This window comes from Pseudonaja textilis, chromosome Z (genome assembly GCF_049901715.1).
Source record: "Pseudonaja textilis isolate UNSWEBS1 chromosome Z, rPseTex1.2, whole genome shotgun sequence".
Classification (NCBI taxonomy): Eukaryota; Metazoa; Chordata; class Lepidosauria; order Squamata; family Elapidae; genus Pseudonaja; species Pseudonaja textilis.
In genome coordinates this window covers 122,148,686-122,174,919 of record NC_142008.1, presented here as the reverse complement: position 1 = coordinate 122,174,919, position 26,234 = coordinate 122,148,686, and the positions used below count along the sequence as shown (strand labels likewise).

General features: G+C 42.3%; 1 protein-coding gene across 24 annotated transcripts; it reads right to left on the bottom strand.

Moving 5' to 3' along the window:
- Nucleotides 1-1,485: 1,485 nt before the first annotated feature.
- HNRNPC (heterogeneous nuclear ribonucleoprotein C) lies at nt 1,486-23,062 on the bottom strand. Of its 24 annotated transcripts, none has more exons than XM_087916630.1 (9): nt 22,894-23,062; nt 16,950-18,206; nt 12,405-12,676; nt 6,086-6,200; nt 5,474-5,521; nt 3,209-3,369; nt 2,795-2,896; nt 1,985-2,142; nt 1,486-1,888 (listed from the first exon to the last, which is right to left on the bottom strand). In XM_087916630.1, exons 3-9 carry the CDS (start codon nt 12,643-12,645, stop codon nt 1,805-1,807), a joined length of 909 nt encoding a protein of 302 aa, XP_087772756.1. In that variant the 5' UTR covers nt 12,646-12,676; nt 16,950-18,206; nt 22,894-23,062; the 3' UTR covers nt 1,486-1,804. The 24 variants fall into 24 exon arrangements, with proteins under 24 accessions (XP_087772756.1, XP_087772762.1, XP_087772755.1 ...); XM_087916636.1 differs by having other exon boundaries at nt 6,125-6,200; XM_087916629.1 differs by having other exon boundaries at nt 17,654-18,206.
- Between the last annotated feature and the right edge of the window lie 3,172 nt (nt 23,063-26,234).

The following is a 26,234-nucleotide window of genomic DNA, read 5'->3' as shown; positions in this document are numbered from 1 at the left end:
ACAGTCATGTGAAAAGCATGTTGTGTGAAAAACGGTCACATGTCACTTTTCTCAGTTGTGTTATACCTTCAAATGGTTGCTAAATAAACTTGTTTTACCGGTACAGGGTTTTTTGGGGTTCTGTACTGGCTCCCCATTACCAGTGCAATTCAAAGTGCTTCTTTTGAGCATTAACCCCATACATGGGCCAATATCTGCCTATTTACAGGGACTCCTTCCCTGCCCAATATCAGCCCATCCAATTCAGATGCTCCAGAACTTTTGTGAGGTGTAAACAGGTAGAAACTTGTAGTTGTCTCTTTTCTGTGGGTACCCTTGGAAATAGATTCTCCTCCACCTTGCCATAGATCTGTCCTCAATCTATCAACTTTCCTTAGTCTCATTTGCTGGTGGTTAAGCCAACATTTAGCCCAAACATGACCAACACCGGAGTCAGGTGATCGGTGGGATCACCTTTCCCGAAGGACATCTACTCATCCTACCAAACTCAAACTAAACTAGGGTGGGGTATGCTCTGAGCCCTTTCCCGCAAATATTGTCATCTGATGGCTAGTAGGAAGCCTGCCTCTTCGCTGGCAGCCTGTCCTATGGCATACCTCCCCCCAACAAAATATGGCAGGCCTCCACCTTCCTGACTTTTTGTAAATCTGTTGTGGCCCGCTGACGGAGCTGGGAGGAACCTGGGCCACTCTTGGAGGCTGAGGAGGGCTAGGATGAGGGCTCTGCATCAGAGGCAGGGATGGGGCTGGGGTAGACTGGCAGTCAGCAGCTGCCTTCAGACTCAGACAGCAGTGAGGCTGGAGTGTTTCTGGAACTGGTTCCCAGCCTGTGCAGGAGCAGGGCTATCAGAAGACAAGAACAATTGAGAAAGCAGGGTTGACTTAGGAGTAAGATCACACCTCGGAGATGATTGGCCCTTCCCATAGGACATAAAAGAAGAGCAAACGGGACATGAGCTTTTGCAGGAAACACTTAGTTCGTCTAGTTGGTTCAAGTTTTGAAAAGTTCTGTTTGACTGTGTCAAGTTTGGCCTTGCCCTGCAATTAGTTCTCTGGCAGCATTCCAAGTGCGATAAGGTGGGTGTTTATCAACATTCCCCTGAAAGACTGTTTTGTAGGCATATAAAAGTGGTTTTGCTGGGATTGTGTTTTATACTTTCTAAGGAAGCCTAGGTCAGAACAAATGCTTTGAAGACCCAGCTTGGAATAACATGAGGTTGCTGCACATCAGACTTAGCAGCAGGGTTTTATTATAATATAGAATAAAAAATTGTTCAATGTGGTTAGTGTTTCTTTAATAGTTCTAATATGGCTTTTATTCTGCTTTAGGTTTCGATTGGGAGCTCCCACCCCCCGAGTTAGTTATAGATGGGCAGCTGCATATTTAACAAATAATAAAAACCCATTTGCCAAATGTTGTACTGGGTATAACTTCTTCCCCGCTCAGCCCAAACGCCATCCGCACCAACAGACATCAAGCCAGTCGTCTAAAAACAATACATCTTTTTTATTGTTAAGTCAATAAAGAGGTATCAAAATTAAGAGGAAAAAAATTACAAGGGATGGAACTGAACTAGAGGAGCAGATGAAGGGAAGGAGGTGGGAAGAAGACGACAACGACGAAGGGCGGATGCCAACAGAAGACACGAATATTTGTAAAACACAAGGCTGCAAGAAGGGGAAGGGGGCAGTGAGGAAGCAGCCAGCAAATGGGAGGGAGAGGAGATGGGTGGGTGCGAGAGGCTCAATCAGAAGAACGCTATGTGGGCCAAGGAGCAGAGAAGGGAGAGAGGTATGTTAGGTTCTTAGGAGTCATCTTCGCCATTGGCACTGTCTCTGTCGTCTTCCCCTTCTTCCGGTTCCTTATCGTCGCCCTTGATGGACTCCAACTGGGAGAGAGAAGGGGATAGGCAGAAGAGCCGAGTTAGCAAACGGGGAGAGCCGCCATCCTCACTCGAGGCTCTCTGCCTTCTCCAGCTTCGTACCTGGTCGTCTCCCCGGTCTTCGTTGTCGTCGTCATCCAGCAGGTCTCCTTCCTCGGCTGAGTCATCTGCCCCGGCCTCAGATTCCATCTTCACATTGCTCTCTTCTTTCTTGGTCGAGCTGCTGCTTTGCTCTTCTTCTGACTTGTCGTTCTTCAGTTCTGGGAAGGGAGGAGAGGCGGGCAGAGTTAATCAGGCTTGGGGTTCACTATCATTTCGGCCTCCTGCCAATTGCCTAGCAGTGAAAACTCTGGAGGGGAGCTTAACCATTACAAAAGATTATCCAACCTTCCCCCTGCCCCTCCCAACCATCCTACAAAACGGGCCAATAGTTAGCAATACTTTTGAGGAAATAGCAGCTTCTGCAGTTCATATCCTGCTTGGAAGGCTGCTGTAGAAAGGTTTTCCTTTATGCATGCAAGATTCTACTGCTGCAAGTGGTGGGGTGGCCTAGTGGGGGAGCTCTTGCCTCACAATCAGGAGACTGTGAGTTTGATCCTAGGTAGAGGCAAATATTTCTCTCTCTGAATACAATGAGAATATATCTGCTGGAAAAAACCTCTGCAAGGGTGACAGGTAGAGCATCCGGCCACTCAGCTCCATTCAGTTGCTAGACACCCCATCCCCGGGCAAGGGATTATGGGGTCATTAAAGGAGGATGATGGAAGAGTCTAGTGAGGCATATGCTCCTATAATGGGGTAAGAATATCTTGGGAGGACCGGAAGAGGTTAGCAATGTTTCAAGCCAGGCATGCATCCCACATCCCACATGGATCTCCAGGCAGTTTATCCCTTTCCCCTCCCACTATTTACTTTGATCCTTCTCTATCTTCTCAAGGCTTTCCAGCAGAGAATCCACTTTCTGCTTAATCTGGGTCAGTTCCTTCTTAATGGCCTGCAAGTCATCTCCTTTCACTGCAACACAGAAGGGAAGCTCAATTAACTGGAAGTTTCAGCACCAGAACTTATTAAATAAGCATAAAATACTCAAGAAAACAAATAAAAGGGGGAGAGAAAATCCACACACCCCCATCTTCCTTTCTTTTAAAAGCCCTCCTCCCTTTCCTCATCAAAAAGGCATTGCAGAATGTTTCAGCATTTGTGGCAGCCAGGTTGAAGCAGGGAGGATGGCAGACTTTGGAATAACCCAATTTAAATAATACACAAAATCTCTCCCCCACCACTCCCCCATTTGCTATAGATCCTGATCAACCTTCCAACACCTACATTTCCCAGATTTGGAAGACGACCCCCGCTGCCCGCTCTTCGAGTTGAATCCGCTCTTCCCTCTGCGAGAGGTATTGCCAGAAACCCGCTGGCGTTTGGAAGGTACCACAGCCCTGGCAATGGGGGGCGGAGGGGCCACTCGTGCTTGGTAGCTGTACATCCTAGGAGAACCCGAAAAGGAGGGGAAAAATATGTATCTTAGCTTCAAAACCACTTTGTGAATATACCGCCCAGCATCGCACTGCAAATCTCTTCTGAGGTTTCTCAAAATACCTTCTTCTAATTAGATCAGCTAATTGAGGGCATTATGTACTCCTTTCAAAACAGCTCGTCTCTTTCTGTAACATACCCAAACCTCAGAAATATATCTCTCAAGGCTAAAGAAGATGGTCCAGAACTATGTTAGAATCAGAATGCAGCTGGAAAGGACCTTGGAGGTCTTCTAGACCAACTCTCTGCTAAGGATGAGACCTGCTAAGGAGGAGATACTTGAGACAGGTCTTTTCTTTAAAAAAAAACTTCCAACGATGCAGCTCTTATAACTTAAACTCTGCTCTTATACACCCCTTCCCTCTCTCCCAAAACAATTGATTAAAATCTTTTCTTAAATCTTGTTAATACAATCAATGGCTACCCATTTTCTTCCTAACTTTGGAAAATAAGAGATCTCAAGAGATTAATTCCCATTAAATTAAACATTTGGGAGTTAAGGGGCATGCAGACATCCTCTACAAAGTCACAGAAGGACTTTTTATTAACAAAGAGAGGATGAGAGCATTAAGTTTACATTCCATGAATTAAATGGAACGAATATGCTTAGTTTCCAACAACCCTCCCTCCAACGTTTTATAAATTTGAATCCAATTCACTGGATCTGGAGTTTGAGCCCAAGGTTTCGGGAGCCTGCATGCAGACCCTCAGGGACTTTAGTTCTGTACTTCTGTTCTACAGCAACACTTTACTGGAATGTGTGTGTATGCAATGCAGTAAACTTCCCTGTCTCAAGCCCATCACACCCCAGAGAACTGTTTATAACATTACAAAATGGAAGTGTGCCAATTGAGACCCTCTATCGACTCAGAATTATCTAGCCTAACGGATCTCTCTAGATCAGGGCTGTCAAACTCTATTTCACTGAGAGCCACATCAGGGTTGTGTTTGACCTTGGGGGGGATGGCCAGTTTGACATCACTTGTGTCGGGAGCACCTGCAGTGGCCTGAGCACTGTGCCAGTGAAAATGGAGGTTGGGAGGACCGTGCGTGGCCCTCCTGAGCTCTGTTTTTTTTTCTGGTAGAGGGTTGCAGGAGGCCGTTGCAGCAAAAAAATGAGTTTTTTGGGGGGGAAGCATGCATGCAGCCCTCCCAAGCTGTTTTCACTGGCAGAGGCACTCCTGGCCGATCCTTTGGTATTTCCAGGACTGCTCCATGGGCCAGATCTAAGCACCCCATGGACTACATCCAGCCCACGGGCCTTGTGTTTGACACCCTTGTTCTATATGTTCAAGCCTATCTGAAGAGGTCAGCATTACCCTCATGCAGAGAATGAATTTCACCATTAGTGTATATCCTGTCTCAGAGCTGGGGCTCTTCCTCAGCCTCTTTCCTTTGGCTGAATCTGCAGGCATCTTACTACAGGGATGCTTCTGGAGCATTCCAGGAACCAGGTACCCATCCCTTTGATGAAGCACGGCCTCCATCTTCTTCCTCCCCCCTCTCTGCAGCTTTGGCAGTGGCTACAACACTGCCAAACCTCTGGCTCTTGCTCAGTGGGTGAACATTACACTTCTGAGAATGAGCTATACAGTACAAACCATCTCCAGAAATAGAGAGGACATTTAGTGCTCCCCTTTAATACAACTGTTGAAAAGAAGATATGATTGCCAGCCAATACTTTTTTGGCGAAGAGCTGCCATTAGTCTTTAAGTTTGTGTCCTAAAGACATTAGTACAAAAGCTATTTTGCAAAGCTAAGCTAAGCTAAGCTAAAATCTAATTGTTTTAATTAAAATTGAATACAGTATTTCTACTATGTATTTGATAAATCCCTCACTCAATCTCTCTCTCTCTCACACACACACAATTTATAGCCTGTGTAATTGGGCAACAACTTTGGGAGTTTTCCGGGAGCCACACTGAAGGCTATGAGGAGGATGTGAGCAGAGCCCTAAGATTTTTTGTTCGCTAGGTCTGTGATCTCAGTTCAGAGCTGTGTTTTCCCACCAGTTAAAAACACAAAAACTGAGCAGTACAACTTGACACCACATACCTGTCATAATAGTCACGCTGGAAGTCATAATCAAGGTCAAATGAAGACCTGAAAGACAGAGCATTGGAACAACACGGTCAGGTCTCAAGGAGGTTGGGGACCTCAGCCCCCCCACCTTCTAAAGGGCTGAGGATCACAAGACAATCCTTTAAACTATCAGCATGAAGAGTCTGCTCACAGCCCAATTTAACAAAAAGTGAAACTGTTTAGTTACAATGCAAAGATGAAAGCAAGCAGGGTCCCATCCAATTTCCCCTCTCCGCATTGCCACCCCCCCTTTTTTTTTAAAAAAAGGCTGCTTGGCAGTGTGACCCTCCCCTCCAGTTTTATCCACCCCAAATACATCAAAGCCACGCTGACAGTCAGATGGATTGCTTCAAGTGCTCGGTGCACAGGCAGGCGTGCGCACGCACACACACACACAGAGGCACGGCCATCCACAAATACAATTGGATTTTGCATCTTGCACCCAAGCTGGACAGCAAGGCAGATAGAGGCATTGCTCATTCCAGAGCCCATTCCAAAATTAAATTAGGAAATTCAAAAAATAAAAATAAAAGAGAGAGGGAGAGAGAGAGAGGTTAAAAATAATGTAAACGTAAGGGTCCCGACCTGACTAGAGGGGACGGAGAAGGTGGTGCGGCTACTGACCCGTACATCTCTGTGGCCGATCTCTTCACCCCAGCTTTACCCCGGTTCAACTTCGGCTCCGCAGCCAGATTAATATCTGAACGAGACACAGAAGCTCAAGTTTGAAACCTAGGATCTCCACAGGCTCTTGGGAGAAATTGCAATTCTGCTGCCATACGGGTAATAATGTGGTTTTTCTTGCTTGAGGAGAATAAACTTTGCCAGAAGTCCCCACTAGCTAATTGCTAAGACGTTTAAAAACACGTCCGCCAAATGTTGGAAAAAAATGTATATATACATATATACATATACATATACAGTTAAAGAAAATGATAAAGAAACGTATAGATTTGAAGCCAGAAATATTCTTGTTAGGTATTTTGCCAGAAAAAATATAATAAAGGGAATGTATATTTAATACAACATGTTTTGACAGCAGTGAGAATTGTATAACACTGGAAAAAATGAGGAAACTCTTTCAGATGAAAATACAATCAAAAAAATAATTAGATTGTGCTGAATTAGATAAAGGATAGAGAAGACACAGAGTATTTTTTAACTTGGGATTTGCTTTATCAATAGTTAGATAATAAATATATGTGTTCAAAACTAAAACATCTTTTTACTGTTCTGTATCCTGTACAGATGCAGAGAGAGAAACTCCACAAAACATCCATAACGAAGTACTTTTATTGGTACATCAGGTATCCTCATAACTCACATTTGTGATGAAGTTCTTCTTTAATGACCAATCCTTTGTATATCTTTCTTGTAGGTAAAAAGATGGTTTATCTCCTATCCTTTTTCTCCCATCTTGTAATGATAGATCGATTACCCTGAGTCCATGAGTACAGCCAAGAGTGAGGAAAACTCCAACCCATCGAGGGTCAATTTAGTGACCAATTAGGATTACAGATGTGGTCACGTGACATGGACTCCATTTCCAGGATACCTTAACTACATTTACCATGATGCATTCCCTTAAGGAATTGCTACCTAACTATCCAATTCCCATACACTGGCTGGACAGCACAGTATGAATTAGAAGTTGGAAGAATATTATTACATATAAATATTATTACTATTATTATGTATATGTAAAATGAGCCAGACAATACTATTAAATACGTATATGTTAAAGGAAAATATATAAAAATGTTTTTAAAAAAGAAGTCCCTGGCTAATTACTGAGGAATCTGGGAGATTAGGGTTACAATAATTGTAGAACACCAGAAAGAAGACTGGCTGAAAATATTGTTATCTACCAGCCGTCTTTACTTATAATATCTGGAAAAGGGAAATGTTATAGACGCTCTCTGGTTCAGTTTATGGTCACCCATTCACACAGCCTGTCAGAGTATGCAGATCTTGTAAGCCCACCTTGCTTCTTACCTGGGTTTTCCAGATAAGTGAGGTTAAGAGCAGACAACACACAGCCTTGGTCAATGGCTCAGAATTTAATTAGAGAGACATTCGAATCCCTTTCAATCAAACATTGAGGCACAACTGGTTCTTTGAAACATATTCATCCCCCCTGGGTGGGGATTTCAAGTTAACAGCAAAACTTCATCAGTTATACTGTGCATTTGTTCTTTCTCGCGTCCACCCACGCATTTGTCCACACTTATGTGCTTGTTAAACTAGGATGCCAGGCACTAACTTAGAAGGATGGAAGCTCTGAATCCAAAGAAGTGGGTGGGCTTTAAGACCCCTTGCATCTCCCACAGGTCCTACTTTGTGGATTCACAATGCTGGCAGATACTCTTGCCCTAATTTGCACATCTGGTACCTGTTGATGGGATCTCAGAGAGGTTTCCATGTGCTCAGGCCCAACTTATCCTGTAATCTGCAACTCTTACACTGCAAAAACATATATGGACTGCACTAGATCAGGGCAAAGCAATAGATGCAATCTACATAGACTTCTGTAAAGCCTTTGATTCAGTGGTACACGACAAACTATTCCTAAAACTAAAATCTTATGGTATCTGGACACCTGCATAACTGGATAGAAGCATTCCTGTCAAACAGACAAACAAATAGTCAAAATTGGGAGCATCCTATCAAATTCTGTACCTGTCAACAGTGGTGTCCCTCAAGGCAGTGTTCTAGGACCAACTATCTTTGTACTCTACATAAATGACCTCTGTGGTCATATTAAGAGCAACTGCGTTCTCTTTGCTGACGATGTAAAGCTATTCATCACCACAGACAATACTGCTACCCTTCAAAAAGACCTTGACTATGTATCAGAATGGTCAAACAACTTCAAATCTCAACACATAAATGCTCTGTCGTACATATTGGCAAAAAAAATCAGAAAATAAAATACAAGCTGAATAGTCAAGTCCTTGTTGATGATCCAAATTCTGTCAAGGATCTTGGAGTACTCATCTCTAATGATCTAAGTGCTAGAGCCCACTGTAACTCCATAGCCAAAAAGGCATTAAGAGTTGTTAACCTAATCCTGCGTAGTTTTTTCTCTGGTAATATCACACTACTAAGTAGGGCATACAAAACATTTGCCAGACCAATACTTGAATACAGATCATCAGTCTGGAACCTGCATTACGTATCTGATATTAATTAACACAGTTGAGAAAGTCCAGAAATATTTCACAAGAAGAGTTCTCCACTCCTTTACTCATTGCAGAATACCTTATGCCACCAGACTTGAAATTCTAGACCTAGAAAACCTACAACTAAGCCACCTTCGGTCTGATCTAAGTATAGTATATACAACCATACATTGTAATGTCCTGTCAATGACTACTTCAGTTTCAACCATAACAGTACAAGAGTACACAACAGATACAAACTCAAGATAAACCGCACCAAACTTGATTGCAGGAAATATGACTTCAGCAACAGTGATCAGTGTCTGCATATATTCTACCTGACTGTGGTCTCTTCCCCTAACTCCAAAAACGTTAACCGTAGACTGTCTACTATTGATCTCACCCCTTTCCTAAGAGGTCTGTACGGGGCGTGCATAAGTGTACCAACGTGCCTACCGTCCCTGTCCTACTGTTTCTTTTTATTTCTCTTATATGTATCAATTTCATGTATTCGTAACTATATTTATACTCATACCCATTATCTTATAATCGCTTGACCAATAAATAAATAAACTTCCGTTATCTGGCAACATATTTCCCCTTTGTTTTCTTAGCTCCCCAAAGGGATCTTTTGGACAACATTCCTGAGGGTTTTTTTTGTCTTCCCTGCTTCATCTTTAGATATGGCAGCTTTGGACTAGTCTCACAAAAATCCACCCATTTCTAAGGGTCTCTGCTCCATTTTTAAACTGTGCTGTTGTATACTTTAAGGCTTAGTCCAAACCTGCCTTCCATTTGTACTTGTTTTTGTGCTGAAAATAACTGGGCTCTATCTTCTGCCTGACTACTTTTCAAATATTGGACATTATCTTTGTACTCCCTGCTTCAATCCCAGCAAAACAATTCCAGCTTTTAAAAACATTTGCTATTATGTAAGTGGCCATTATTGAACATTCTTTTGAAATTGTGGAGCCTTGATCTGAAGGCAAAACTTCAATTATAATTTGCCTGGCACTGAACAGAGCAGAATTGCATTTTTCATGAGCTGAACAGTAATCTTCTCCTGGGACAACCTATTTATGTTAATTTTTAAGGAACCACAGTACTGTCTCATATATTATCCAATAGATGCCTGGAACTTTTTTCCACGTATACAACGAACCACTCTTCCCAAATCTACATGAAATTTTGATTTTTGGGTTTCAACACATAAAGCATGTCGTTTTCTGAATCTAATCACATTACTCTCAGCCTTGTATCATCAGTAAATTAGATAAAGCATTGCTTTATATGAAGGCAGGACAAGAAGCAATGAATTGAAAATAAACAAGAAGCTATCTGACCTAAAACTAAGGAGACATTTCCTGACAGAATAATTACTTAGTGGAACAACTTGCCCTCAGAAATATTTCAACACTGGAGGTTTTTAAGAAGAGATTGGCTAACCTGCTTGACCAAGGAGTCCTTCCAATGTCCCTTCCAACTGTTATTCTCTTATCTAAAACATTTGTAAAATCCTAAGAACTGGGGAAGCCTTGGAAGCCAGATTCTAATCCAAATTAAAAGTAGCAATAGCACTTAAGACTTATATGCCACTTCGTAGTGCTTTACAGCCCTCTTAAGCGGATTAAGAGTCAGCACATTGCCCCCAACCATCTGGCTCCTCATTTTACCAACCTCGGAAGGTTAGAAAGCTGAGTCAACCTTGAGCTGGTCAGAATCAAACTCCAGGCAGTGAGCAGTGAGTTAGCCTGCAATACTGCCTTCTAACCACTGTGCAGCCAGGGCTGTCAAACTCCCAGCCCGCAGGCCAGATGTGTCACAGTCTGGCCACGCCCGTGCCCGGTTTAGCAAAAGGGGGGAAAGTCCTGATATATCACGTTATGCCGCCATGATGGCATGAGTTTGACACCCCTGATCTAAGTAGTCTGGCATAGGATGGCTCCACCTTGGGGTTTTTGGACATCCAAGAAAGGAGAGAGCCTAACATCTTCCTGGGTAAACACAGCAACATGCCTGCAAAAATCTCTTTATATGTTGTTACAACACTCCTTACAACACCCAGTTAATATCCTTGGCACATTGCCTAAAATGGGAGTGGCAGAGGGAGAAAAAGCCCACTCCATATCACAAAGGTGAACCACCTGAAGCCATACAGGGTTGCAGGGCTGCCACCCATGGAAAGCAGAAACAAATATAGGAAGTCCTCCGACGTACAATCCATTTAGGGACCATTCAAAGTTGTCACGGCACTGAAAGTAGTTACTTACGACCGTTTGTCACACTTATGACTGTTGTGGCATTCCCCCGCCCCCCGTCACCTAATCAAAATTCAGGTGCTTGGCCACCGACTCTTAAGTTATAAAGGAAGCCGGATTCAATTAACAACCATGTTATTAATTTAACAGCTGCAGTGCTTTACTGAACAGCAAACAGTTGGCAATGAAGGTTGTAAAAATGGGGGCGGGGGTGTTTAAAATCGCTTAACAAAAATCTCCCTTAACAACAGAGGTTTATGGCTCCCTTACATCGAGGACTAGCTGTTCTTTCTTGCAAGATGTGGCACACCATTATAAAAAGCCAGGGCAGTCTGGGGCTAAAAGATCTGCCTACCTAGCAGCAGCAGCAGGATCCAAACCGTATAGCGTTGCTAATAAAACACATCATCATTTCAGAGGCTCAAGTTACCTAGAAAACGTCCTTCTTCCCTTTTGTTGCTGAAGAAAACCACTATCACCTTTCACAAACAACTAGCCAAGTGGAAGGTGAGAGAATAAGCTTTAAAAAAAAAATCTTCCTAGAGGGGGGTTGGGATATTGAGTGGGAAAAACATCAGCAATTTTGTCTTCTGTTGACAGGGGAAAAAACAAATGTTGTCCTCAGAAAAGAAAGGAAAAATCCCCTCCGGCATAGGCATGAGCATGTCTGAACTAGAGCACAGGTTTTTTGCACCTGACATTAACAGGCAGGTCCCAACGACTGCTGAGAAGGGGGAAGGGAGCTTTTCTTGAAGGGGGAAGCCTTGAATTTCTTCTCGACTTCCAACTTTTTTTTTTTAATTAGTATGTCAAAGCATGACAGGCCAGATGATCTGAAACATTGTTGAGCTAAATCATTCTTGTGACACTTATTTGCACAGCTGTAAATAGCCAGGAGAGGAATGAATCTGCGTTCTGGTGGTGATGGGACTTTAATAATTTGGGTTCAGACAAAGTCCACCACTCTAAAGCTGGTCTCAGTGAATCCAACAAGCTTATATACCCCTTTCTTTAAAAAAGGCATATATATGTGTGCTTTTCTCTAGTCTTGTTTCCAGGAAAAATGTTAAGTATCAGGTAGGACATTGAATGTTCTTTAAATTTACCCTCCTGTTCTCAGGTTCCAGAAAGCTCCTAGATCAAGGCAAAGCCAGGCCAAGAATATTTCTGTTTAGATCTTTGTCATCCCACTCATAGACCAGATCAGAAACATACTCCATAGGAAGGCTGAAACTACATTCCCCAATATATCTTAATTAACTGCTCCCACCTTCCTTTCACTTTCCATTTTCTATACCAGAAATCCCTTCACACACAAACATAAAAAGGCAGCAACATGTATCGTTTGCATAGGGGCTCCATAAGCAGACCCCTGCTGAACAAGGCAAAAGGGAAACAAAAGTTCTTTGATAGAAGAACCACAGCGTCAATTTCAATGGGATGATGGAAGAACAGAAGGGCCAACCTTGGAAGTTGCCTACTTACCAAGGACCTGACCTGCTATCATCCTGCCATCCTCTCCCGCCACTGCAGAGCGGGCGTTGCGCTCGTTCACATACTGCACAAACGCAAAGCCCTTGTGCACGGAGCAACCCACAATCTTGCCGTACTTGGAGAAGATGGCTTCCACGTCAGACTTCTTGACCACGAGGGTATTGAGGTTTCCGATGAAGACACGGGAATTGAGGGAACGGGGATCTGTCTTGTTGGTGACGTTGCTGGCCATAGCTCCCCCACGCAGCAGAAAGGCTAACCTGCTGCCAAGGCCAGGGAAAGGGAGAAAAAGATGGGTCAGCAAAAGGAAAAGGGTCAGATGCCACAGCTTTTTTACACACCAATTATAACCAACTACAACAAAAAACACAAACACACACATTTCGGGGGCATCATCTGACAAGTAGCACTTTCTCAGAATGAAACGCTACCAGCGTGAGGCATGCTGGGAAATCTCAGATGCATCCTCCTAGGTATAAGATACAGCAGTTTTGGCACACATACAAAAATGTCAACACTAGAAAAAATTCCTGAAAAGAAAACATTAAGAGAAAGGGATATATTTTTACCATTAGCCTACCATAGTTACTATCTTATTAAAAAAAGCTGTATTAGAATTGGATATATGAAAATAATTTTGTCTAAAAGATGCGAAGGCCTTCAGTTCAAACTGCTTCCATTTCCATATTTTTTTCAGCATCAAACATCTTCTGAACAATGTCAACTCAACTCCTACCTTGGTTCTGTTCCAAGCAGCATTGTCAGGAAAACGCAATCTACCATTTCAATACATGCTTTGGTCAATACAAGCAGCAGCATATGTAAGACAGATGCAGGAAGCCAGTTCAGAGGCAATTAATGAAAGTACTCTCATTATCAAGAGGAAATCTTCCCTGATTTCTTCTTAAAATTGAGATGAATCTATAAATAAAGGACGCCTAACATTTTCAGGATCCTGCATGTTCTAACCTCCTCCTTCAATGTAAGGACATTTTAATTAAGAAAGCAATCCAAATCCAATTTGGGGAAGACTTACATGAAGGAACTAATTACCACAAGTCTCTGTCGATAGATTTAGGCGACATGTTAGAAGGGTCTGCACTTGTATCTGATGCTTTGTACATGGCCATGTTCAGAGTGCTTTCTAGCAGCACTCTGAAAGCTTTGACTTCTCCTGATTACATGCAGGAACTGTGAAGGTTAGAAAAAGGGAGTGGCCTCTTTAAGGCGCTGCTGACAGACTGCAGAGATCCAAGAGTACCTTCTTGTTTTGGATTCAAATACCTGTACATTGCCTTTTATGCATTAACGGACAATAACGTATTTTATATGATTTGAGCAAATGAATACCTTATCACTGCTGGAATCTCACTCTTGTGCAAACTCAAGGAAGTCTTATCTGGTTACAGTCCAATTTTGGCAAGGGCCCAGAGTAGCATTTTCTTTATCCATATATTGTACTTATTTTCCCCTCAGGCTGCTTACAAGGATAGGAATTGACAATAAAATGCAAAGGCAGCATCTGTTTGCCTACAGTCCAAACTTTTAAGGGCAGGAGACAAAGTAGAGGATGGAAGATTGGCTTTGGTTATTGAAGAATCCAAACTTTTTCTTGCAACCAAGTTCCCAGCGGCTGCACGTTCTCTGCCAACCCCAACTCTTCAGTCCCAGCTAATAAGCACAAAGCTATCTATCCAGGTAGAGTGGACAGATGCACATTTAATGCACATGGACATGCATGAAGAACACTGAGGATGAGTGAAACAAGATTAAAAGTAGGAATGATTTTCACTGCCAGTATTCAACTGAACCCTGTGCCTAGTTCATTTGACTAAGGTTCTTTTCTCTTTGCCTCCCGATACTGATTAAACACTGAACCACAGTTTTGATTTTAACTATATGTAGAAAGGATTAAATAAATCTACTTAAGACTTTTCTGCTCCATTCCACATCTTGTGTGTCAAAGAAACAACATTCTAATTCTTTTAATGAAAAGCAAAGCAAAAGCTTTGTTTGAAATGGGTTGTTTCACTGCTTCTCCCTTCTTGTTAAAAATACTCTTATTTCTCTTCAGTTTCTACAGAGGTACAAGTGGAATGTATTTTCATTTCTGCCTCAATTCCAAGCCAGATAGGAAATAAAATCCCATTTCTTCTTTCAAAGCAGGCCTTCACTGCATTTAACTAAGCCTTGGGTCAGCCTGGTAAAAATCTGTAAGCTGAATTAAAACCCTAGCCAGCCTCAAGTGGCGGGAACTGTTTCTTTACTGGAATGCCTTTTCATAACACTTATTTGTGGGGTCTACACCTCTTGCTTTTTCTCTAGGACTTCAAGGAGACCTGAGTGGTATTTCCATCTCCAGATTTTGCTGAAAATTGTAAAGTAGATCAGACTTAGAGAGCGTGACTATTTCATAGATGTCCAGTGGCTGATGTGGACTCTATACACAAGAGACAAGAAATTCTGCTCCAGGAATAGGGAACAAATAACAGGTAATTTCTGTCCCCATATGACAATGCCAAACATGCCTATTTGTTAATACATTCAATCATAATCTGCCTTCCTATATTTTAAATCCTTTAATTTAAATCCTACATTCTGGGCTGATATATACTTTCTGTTTAACTTTCCATGTGTTAAATCTTCTCAAAACTAAACAACCCCATTTCCTGCAGCCTCTTCACAAGACGCAGAACAAATGAGTTTGGCCATTCAGCAAAATTGTTCAGTTGCTGGTCACTTTAACTCCATTTGCCCAAGAAAGAATTGAATCCATGAAAACTGTATTAGAAGCTAAATGTTTTGCAGATGTATCACACAATTAGTTAACAAGTACCCCTTATGCTAAAAAGCCTCTACCATTGATCAATGAAGAGGATGGAGAAAGATATAGACCAATTTAGATATAATCATCTACTTCTTCCCATGTTTTGTTGTTAGATCGTAAACGTTCTAAGATGTCTTTCTCCAAGAAGGGACAAATGTAACTGACTCACTTTTTGTAACCATTCAGAGCCTCCCATGGAGTTCCTACAAAATTTTGGTCTTCTACATCAGGGTTCTTCAAAATTGGCAACGTTAAGACTTGTGGACTTCAACTCCCAGAATTCACTAACCTGCATGGCTGGCTGAGGAATTCTAGAAGTTGGAGTCTACATGTTTCAATCTTTTTGTTGTGGTGTCCCCAAAGTGCATGTGAACATGATAGCGTGCGTGTGCCAGCACCCGCAACGCAATGCACCCCCGTGCATGTGAGCGCAACACCCCCACCCGCCCCTTTACCTGCACTGCGTATGCCTCCCAGCTGATTTTCGGCCCATTTGAGGCTGTTTTTGCCTTCCTGGAGATTTGAGGCAAGCCTCTGCAGGCTTGGGAGGCTGAAAACGGGCCCATTTCAGCACTTCTGGCATTTCTGGAAGACCTATTTTTCAGCCTCCTGAGGCTGCAGGTTTCCCTCGAGCCTCCAGGAGCCTCAAACAGGCCAAAAATCAGCTGGGAGGTGCGTGCATGCACAGTGCAGGTAAGTTTGGCTGGGGCTCACGTGCCCACACAAATAGCTCTGCGTGCCACATGTGGCACACATGCCATAGGTTCGCCATCACGGTTATAAACTTCCTGCATTCTGAAACTTCTAGAATGGCAAATCTATCACATTCTCCACAGTATATTGGTTAACGTTATACAATTTCTGAAACTGAATGCCTAAATTGCCTCTACTTCTTTCCATTTATTTAGCTTTATGTACATATTACAGCAGACAATTACTGCATTTTGTGATATCTGCGAAGCATTTAGAAAACTCAGGGACTGCAATTGCATTATTTTATAGCTATGTGCTCTGAAATTCCAAGAAACTTTTATTACATGTATTCTATACAACTATGAACAAGGGAAGATTTTAAAAAAACAAAACTGGGAAACCATTTAACCCAGTACTAGTCTACTAATCTTCAATATATAGTCTTTTCCCAAGATCAATCATCTCTATTAGCAGCTGGATCTATGCATTACAGGTAGCCCTTGACTTACGACCACAATTGAGCCCATTCATTTTTATTGCTAAGCAAGGCAGTTGTTCAAGTTCTGCCCCCTTTTATGAACTTTGTGCCAGTTCAGTGAACCCCTACAGCTATTAAGTGAATCGTGCAGTCATGAAATGATTCGGATATCCTCCCATTAACTTCATCAGGCAGGTCACACCTGATCCCAGGACACTGCAACTGTCATAAATACATGCCAGTTGCCAAGAGCCTGAATTTTGAGCATGTTACTATGTTGCAATGGTCGTTAAGTGTGAAAAACGGTGGTAAGCCACTTTTTTTCCAGTTAACTTTGAATGGCCCCTAAACAAAATACGTGTAAGTCCAAGACTACCTGTATGCCATTCCATAATGCTCCCGAAAAGGAAATTTTACTTATTTTTGATGCCAGGGGTTTGAATAGTGCCCTCAGATATGCTATACAGGTAGGTGTATACACTTTAAGCAAGGCCTTTAAGAGGGGGTGGCCTGGAATGAAGCCAATGCAGCCCCTTACCATCAGCCAAGATGGGTATGCCCCTGCTCCATGCAAGGCTCCGCTGGAAGCTGCCTCTGTTACTCCAGACTGGGCATCCATGACGGCGCTTGTAAGGGGTGGGTGGGGATGGGGGACGGTGCAGAGGAAAAGACCAGGATAGCGAACTGGGAGGGCATGAAGGGGTGAGCGGGGCCTCTGACCAGGGAGAGGCGGTCACTGCTAGAGAGTGAGCAGCCCCACAGACACAGTGCAGCAACAATTGAAAAATCGAATAGAAATAAAATATTAAAAAATGAAAAATAAAAATAAAAAAGCGTAGGAACTTCCTGAGTTGTTCAAGTAAGTTCTGGAGAGGTATGAGGTTCTGTTCTTGGCAGCCAGGCGATCAGTGAGGGAGGGAAAAAAAAGAGTTAAACGTGATCAATCCACTTTCTTTTTTTTAAAAAAAAATGTGTTTTAAAAACCTGGTATGTGTATTTTTCCCCCCCAAGGGGTTATAAAAGCCCAGAGTCAGTTAGGATCATTCAGAAAAACTCCATTTTCATCTGGTTAAAAATCAGCAGTCATTTTTTTTAAATCACCACCATGAGCAACACATCATCATAGTCACAGTCACCACCATTATTGCAGCAATAATATCAATAAAGTAACTAGCAACAACGATAAAAAGGAAATCAGTGGAAAGGCAGGAAAAAAAACGGAGAAAAATTGGAATAACTTACTGTAGCTGAAGATCAAAAAAATCTCACTGTAAAAAAACAAAAATAAAAATAGTCCAGATTAGAAAAACGGGAGATGTAAAAAGGTCAAAGTCAATAACGATTTTTTTTTGTTTTTCTCTTTCTGTCCTTTTTTTCCCCCCCTTTCAAGCTCTCATTCCAGCCACGGTTATGGCAAAACCTGGCAGAGGAGAGAGTTCCTGGCAGAAAATAATCCAAGCCCTTTTGAACACCATTTCATTCTAAAAATGGCCTAAGAAAGGCCAGCTCATACGAGGCTAAAAGGTTCTTCCTCTAACCCAGCTGCTGCAGGGAAAAAAAAAAGGTGATTTTTTCTCCCAAAATTACATTTTTCAATCCAGCTTTTTTTTTTTTTTGCTTGACTGCAAGGCAACACTGGGCCACAAAGGCACCGTTTTATTAAAACAACTTGTACTGAGACAATGGGAGAGGGTGTGCGTGTAGTGGGGTGGGTGTGGGGTTTAAAAAATAAAATAAAAATAAAAACAAGCTGAGCTCCAGTGAAGGAAGGGTTGGGGGTTTTCTCCTTGCTGCCCTGTGAAAGGAGAAGGGACAGGATGAGTCAAGGGTACCCCAGAAACTTTGCCCGCATCTCCCAGTTTTCCCCCCACCCCAGAGAACACCAGCTTCTGGTCCCATGTGGCTACTCCAAGTTCAAAGCAGCCACAGGTGTGCTTAAGCTGCCACCTTGATCTTGCCATGTCTGTTTCTTGCCAATGAGTCGTGCTGGACGACTTCAAAGTCACCTGCATACTTGTCATAGGTAAGAGTTCAGAGATCTCTAAAGCAAAGAGGAAATCTGAGCACATGCACACATGTCATACACATACACACAGAGAGAGAACAGAATCAAGGGAAAAGAATCAAGGTCTATACAAGAAGTGTGTTCGCTGGTCTTCTGCTAGGTTTTCATTAGTGGTAAAAGAACCAGCAATATAAATTTCTAGAATTCAGATATCACCCCCACTTATCTACCTTTCCACTTACCAACCACTCAAATCCTAGGTAACAGGGGCAGAGAAGTCCCCCACCTATCTTTTCACCCATACCTATTTAAATTACAGGTAATCCTTGATTTATGAATATAATGGACCCTGTCAATTACATTTGTAACCTGAGGATTCATTAAATGAACGTGAAAATGTTTTTGCCCAAGCATTCGCTAATTGAATGCGCAGGTCATTTAGGGCACATGAGGTATCTCAGGGTGGGGAAGGCCATTGGGGGGGGGTGTCTAGTGATAGAACAGACCACTCCTTAAGACCACCCAAAGTCTCCCCGGACCTACTGAGATACCTCATGCTCCCAACAATTGTTTCCCCCCACCATCCTGCCATGCCAGGTCACTTACCTGGTGAAGATCTAGTGAGCTGTCTTTTCTGCAGCCTCTCTGCCGCGTAAGATCAGGGTGCCTAGAAGCTTGCAGTCTCCGCACAAAAGGTTTGCAAGTCGGTGGGGACGCTTTGAGTGGGATAATTTCACGCCCTCAAAGCCTCCTGGCAGCCTGCAAACATTGCACGGAGCAGCTTTTTTTTTGGGGGGGACCATGACTTCGTAGCCTGAAGTCCCACAAGATCACGGCCCCCAGAAGCTTCCAGTCTCCATGCAAAATATTTGCAAGTCGATCGGATGCTGGAAGCTAAATCATCCCGCTCTCAAAGAAACCGTGCCAGAGAGGAGACAGATCTTTGCAAGTGAGTCTGACGTGGCAGGATGGGTTGGTGGATAGCAATTCTGGAGACTCCGCTGGCTGGGATAGGAAGGATGAATGTTGTGGTGCTTCTGCAGACATTTATAAGGTTGAACTACTGCCGTGGTGCTGTAATATGCATAATTTTGGGACTGTGTTGTAAATACTTGGGGGGGGGGGGAGGTCATCACGTAACTTTGAATGGTCACTAAGTGAACCGTCGTAACTCAAGAATTATACCTGTATTAATTTCACTTTTCCTTGACACTTCCTCAGTGTTGTTTTCTCTGTGGGAAAACAGCCTGTCTTTCAAATGATCAGTCTGATCCCAAATGCAACAAGATGCAAGCTTAAGAACAAGCCATTTTGGAATTTATCAAGAGAAAATACAGCAATGTTTAAGTAAACCTAAGTCTCTACTCAGATGATCAGAAAAAGCTTTTACAGATTAGCTTACAAAAATTGTTGACCAATTCAAGCTGCGGGTGGCCATAGAAGCTTTCCTGACTATTGGGACAGTTAAGTTTTGGTAACAGAAATCTAGGCAAAAATTAAGTTCAAACCTTCTAAATAAGCAAATTCAATGAGGAAGCCAGATTCACTTAACAACCATGTGACTAACAGCTGCAACAATTCACTTAACAAATGTGGCAAGAAAGGTAGTAAAATGGGGTCAAACTCACTTGACAAATGTCTCACTTAGCAACATTAAATTTTGAACTTAACCGTGGTTGTACCTGTGTTGGTGGATGGTCAAAGACCAGATACTTCACTTGTGATTGCCTAGTTGTGGATTTAAATCCTGGCCTAGAGCAAATTCTTGCCATTATAACTTACCCATGTAGTATAGTAAAATATTGGAAAACATGTGTCTGTGTCTGTGTAATGTGCAAATTATGACTGGGGAGTCTGTGCCTTTTCATGCTGAGAATTATATACAGTGCTATGATCAAATTTGGGAGTGAATTATGAACTTGTAAGTGGTCCTCAACTTACGACCACAGTTCAGCCCATTGCTAAGCAAGACAGTTAAATGAGTTTTGTCCCATTTTATGATTTTTCTTGCCAATTCTTAAGGGAGTCATTGCAGTTGTGAAGTTAGTAACCCACTTAAAGTGAATCTGGCTTCCTCATTGTCTCCGCTTGCCAGGTGAGCAAAAGGTGATCACACAATGGACATGGCATCCATCATAAATACATGCTATCATAAAATTTGCCCAGGATCCAAATTTTTATCAGATGACAATCAAACTGTTGCTTTGGTCATGTGAAAAATGATCATAAGACATTTTCAGTGCTGCTGCAACTTTGAACAGTCACTAAATGAATGGAGGACTACCTATTCCGGGTGGCCAGAGTGTTCTTAGGTTATTTGCATTTGTTACCCCTCTTAAGTTACAACTTCAATAATCGGATTGGTAGCAAGGTAACTTCGGGCTCTGTTAACATGTGCAGAATTCTTGTATCTCTACAACTGCACTGTTTGAAAAGTGTTGAGATTGGTATGGATTCTTGCCGAGACGCTATCTTGTTATGAAACAAGAACAAAAAACAAAAAAAGGCTTGTGGTTTTCAACCTGAGACTAATCTATCAGCCCTTCAATGCAAACTGCTTTTCAAACTTTCATTTTTCATACCAGGGACTACAAGCAAAGCAGAGAGAGAGGGAATAGGAAGATACAAAATATCCCACCATCAACTGGTTTTTTAAAAAATTAGAGACTTCCTCCTAAACCTGACACTGGTCCAAACTAGCTCATGCAAGTTTAAAACATTAAGCACAAGTTCAAAGAAAAAATGCATTACGAGTTGCATCATTTTTGTTGGCAAACACAGCACACAGTCTGTTTCTATCAAATAAATTGTTAATTCCGAAATGTGCCTTTGCTCTAAAAATATAAAGGCAAGCCCTTCTGAAGTTTATGTCACTTACCGAAATTAGCACGAATAAAACTCTTTTAAAAAATACATAGTAGTATTTTTTTGTGTCAGTCTTTCGTGGGAACAAATTCATACTGAATGCAACTGCATTTGTTTACACTTAAGGAATACAATTCTATTCCCAAAAATGCTATATACTTGTTTTACAATGAACATGCATTCCCAGTGCAAAATCCTTAAAATGTCTACAGTAGCAATACTACATGAAATAGCACTTATTTTTATTGCTCCAATGTAAATGTATGTCAGATAGCTGTCCAAGTATATAGTGTGCCAATTTTGATACTTTTAGGCATTTTTATCACCTGCCATTTAACCTCCCTAACTTATGAAGTGTTTAAAAAAAATTCTGCCAAAAATCACAATCTGATCATGGTAAATGTGCGATATAGTGTGCGTATTATTGACGCTTTTAAGCAATTTATATCCACAATTCAACCTTCCTAGCCTATAATAGCATGTACGTTCAAAAAAAAAAAAACCTACTGCAAATCACAATCTGATCATGCTAAGTGTGTGATATAGTGTGCAAATTCTGATGCTTTTAGGCATTTTACCATCCACAATTCAGCCTCCCTAGTCTATTAAGAGTGTGGGTTTAAAAGAAATCTGCTGAAAATCACAATCTGATCATGGTGTGTGATATAGTGTGCAAATTCTGATGCTTTTAGGCGTTTTACCATCCGCAATTCAGCTTCTCTGGTCTATGACAGCATGTGCATTTTTAAAAAATCTGCCAAAAATCACAATCTGATCATGGCAAATGTGCGACAGTGTGCAAATTCTGATGCTTTTAGGCATTTCTGCCATCCATGTAAAATCTTCATATCGCGCCTTACAAAAAAAATAGTTATTTTGTTTAACAAATGGGGCGGCCTTCTGCCTCTACTTTCTAAGGTAATTTTTTTTAAAGGTCGATTTTACAGCCCTGGGATCTCCTGGTGGTCTCCCATCCAAGCACCACCTGGATTTGTCAGTAGCTTCCCAAGGTCCAGTCTGTTGTGTGCCATCTGCTGAGGCATTTGGCATCTTGTCTTCCTGACCTGGACTATCAATCCGGATTAGACGAAGGAGATCCGACCCTGAACGCCCAATAAAGGTCAGGCAGGCCCCACATCCAAGCATGTGTTCCCTCGTTTAAGCCGGCAGCCATACCTGCGAATGGGATCTACGCGCACACCTCACACGCTTTCTATATATTCAGGGGTAGGCACACACCATAGGTTGAGTATTCTTACAACCCACATAAACGCATTAGCCTACCACAAATACACACATACATACACATAGACGGCCACACGTTTTCCTCTCCTTCGCAGAACGGAAGAATTATTAAAGCAATTTCCCCCCTTTGTGCCCAGCATAATGGTCTCTCCCAAATAAGTCATCGGCTTGGATGACATCAATACATTGAATGGGGAGGGGGGGAAGGAGGTGCGAGTCCAGAAAAACCGCCGCGGAGACCAAAACTTGAGGGGGCGTTTGGGCAATACGAACTCCCCTCCCCCCTCACACGCGCGCGGGGGAAGAAAAAAAAAAGAATCGTCGCCACTCTTTCCGTCAGGCGTTTTTCTTCAGGCAACGAACTCACCGGGAGGCCCCAGATCCAGCACGCCGCCGCTTTGCTTATCTAAATGTCTAATTTATGTAACCGTATATTGCTTCGCCCTCTCTTTTCACAGCTACGCTCGCCTCATTCGCGCCCCGAACGCCTCACAAAATGGCGCCCCAGCTGCCCTCTGCGCCGTGCAGCCGGGTCTGTGGGAGCTCCGCCCACCATCCCAGGCACGCTCATTGGCCACCGATCAAGCGCAGGGGGAGGATGCGCGCAAGCTGGTTCGATAAGACCATGGGGAGGGAAAAGGAAAGAGGCAAGGCTCCGACAGGATAGGTTATTTGTGCTGTCACTCAGCATGGCGCGGCTATTGTTCGCCGTGAGATGAGAACACGGAACGATCCTATCAACCGCAGTCATTTTCCCTCCTCGGCCGTTCATTTTGGTCCCACCCATATCCAAGGCTAGCTCCGTCTATGGTTAGAACCCCCTTCAATCATTTAAACTACATTGTCACAGGCTGTTATCGAACCACAAATAATATCAAAGGGGTCTCTATATTAAAGAGGGGGATGAGTTGACGTAGCTTTGGTCGACTGACGTAAACGAATTATCTAAGCCCATTGGTGGAAGCTCAGCGCGAAGTCGTTCCATCCTAGAATCCATTTGACGTCTATTAAAAGAAAAAACGCTGGATGCGGCTTCCCCGTCCACCGCTAATCAATACTCGCCCTGTACTCAGACTCGCATTTTAATTGGCTGGTTTGAAAAAAAAAATTCTTTTATTTCTTCCTCAGTGTTCTTCCCTGCTATTTTACAGGCAATCTTCGACTTACCATCACTATTGAGGCCAAAATTTATGTTGCTAAGTGAGACATAACTGTATTTTGCCCCATTTTACAATCTTCTCACTGTTGTTAAGTGAATCACTGCATTTGTTAAGTTTATAACCCGTTTGTTAAGTGAAGCAGACCTCCCCATTGACTTTGCTTGTCAGAAGGTCCTAAAAGGGGATCACATGACCCTGGGACACTGCAACGATCATAAGCATGGGTTGGTTCCCAAGTAATCTGTATTTTGATCATGCAATCACAGGGATGCAGCAATGGTTGTAAGTGAAAAATGGTCATAAGACACTTTTTTTAGTGCCTTTGAATGGTCACTAAATCATCATGTCCTTTTTATGACCCTATAATCCCTTGTGGGGTGAAGTCTGGGCAACTGAATGGAGCAGTGTTTACTGGCCAGATGCCCTTCCTGTCACCAATGCGGAATTTTATTCAGCAGATAAATTCTCATTGTGCCCAGAGAAAGACAACTATCTAGATAGCCCTATTCATAAGCAAAGCAAATACTGCCAGCAGGAATCCATTCAAGACAGGATATTTTGAAACTCCTGCAGCAAAGTTTGAACAAAGGAAGAAGGATAGGATTAGAAGTAGTGCCTCACCCAAGATCTAACACAGGACAAAACCCATTAAGACCCAATAGGAATTGCCCAACTCCCTTTCAAAAAACAAGCCCCTTCATTGCACCAATTCCAGAGCACTCCAAACTTAGCTCAAACACCTAGGATATGCATTTCCTTTTTTGCCTATAAAGCCAGCTCTGACTCCTACATGACCCCATAGGAATCTGAATAATATCCAATAGAATATTAAAGGACATGTTCTTGCACAGGAATAGGAAGTTCAAATACAAAGCCCAAAGAAGGTATAACGCCCCCTCCACTCAACTCCTTTTTGTTAGCTGCATCAGAATCACAAATCCTGGTGATTCTGTTCATCAATAAATGAACTTTCTTTCTAATCAGACTCCAGACTCCATTTTATTTCCAGTGCCTTCCTCCCAGCTTGGAACTGAACCAGATGGATATTTCTCCCAACAAGAGTAAAATAATTGAAATGGAAATGGCTGGTCACATGGCAAGAAGAACTGATGGCAGGTCATAGAATGGATCCCACTTAATAAAAAGCATCCATGAAAAAGACCCAAAACAAGATGGATCGACAACATCAGCAAATATTGCGGGCACAATTGGGAAAAGAAGGCTCAGAACCATATGGGTTGAAAACATATGGAAGAGGTCTTCATCCCAGAGTGGATAGACAATGACTAAAATGATAACGATGAGTTTACAAACGGGATAAACCAATGTGCAAACACTGACTACATAGATAGAATTTCCCGGTGACATCTCCATTGCTTGGGCGGATAACCAACTGGGGAGTTCCGTCCATGAAGTTTACCACTAAAGTGGTACCCAGTTATCTATTCATGGTCACCCACTTTCAAACTGTTGGGTCAGCAGCAGCTGGATCATGTGAGGAGAGCTCACCCTGCCCCAAGGCAGCAACGAGTCTCGTGCATAACCGTGCTGATAGTCAGCCTGGTTTTTCTAATCTTGTGAGCTACCACGTTCCACTACTACATAGATTAAATCATGGTTTAGTATGTCATATTGTTCAGCTGGAGATCCACAACATTGGACACTAATAGCCAATCATGGTTTACCAATGTAAATAGTTACTAGTAAATAGTTATGAGATTTTGCTTTTAACTGCTCAATCAGGTTCTTTTCTTTTCTAGGTAGACCAGATAAGGGTGCCATAGTTATGAATGCTAGTACAAGTAGTCCTTGACAATTGAGCCTTTCTCTTACTCTGGCTTTCCATGGTATATGCGATAATTTACACCAGTACCACACTTCAAAGGCATCAATTCTTCGATCAGTCATTCTAAGCGTCCAACTCTCACACCCATACAACCTTAAGGGGAATATAAAACCCAATTTTCCTTTTATTCAGACCTCTTCATATGGAGTTAATTGATCAGAACATTAGGGGGCAGTATTGACCTATATCTATTGTCCCATTCTAGGGACTTAAAAACTCTTCAACTTCCTTAAACATATAATCCCTTTGGGTCATTTAGCCAACAGATTACAGAGCCAATAAAACAAGTAACTCTTTAACGTTTTTTCAAACCATAAATTTCCTCTTTGTAGTTTCTTTAATATATATTTAAAATCTGTGCATTTTTTCTCCTTGACTTTCTTATCGATAGGCCCCAATATGTGCAAGTTGGGACTAATATTTCAAACACCATTTTCTTGAGCACAGGTTCTCCGCAAGGCTGTGTCCTAAATCTGCTGTTGTTTACTCTGTTGACTCTGTTGTGCTAAGTTTACACCAACTATATCGTGAAGTATGCGGATGATAGTAGTGGGCCTTATTCAAGATGACAATGAGCATAGCACTTTATAAAACCACACATTGCATGTGGGGATGCGCGCTTGCGCTTTGGGCACTGTGTGCCGAAAAGCTTAGCCTTCACTGATATAAGTGATGCTTCAGCATGGTGCGCAGGATAGTCTC

What these genes read in the sequence shown, in the direction of transcription:
- HNRNPC (XM_087916624.1), bottom strand. Translation starts at nt 12,645, where the DNA reads ATGGCCAGCAACGTCACCAACAAGACAGATCCCCGTTCCCTCAATTCC. An exon ending in TCTCCGTCCCCTCTAGTCAG is followed by an intron (nt 5,522 to 6,085) that starts GTCGGGACCCTT and finishes TCTGTCTTTCAG; the next exon opens with GTCTTCATTTGACCTTGATT. An exon ending in GTCTTCCAAATCTGGGAAAT is followed by an intron (nt 2,897 to 3,208) that starts GTAGGTGTTGGA and finishes TCTGTGTTGCAG; the next exon opens with TGAAAGGAGATGACTTGCAG.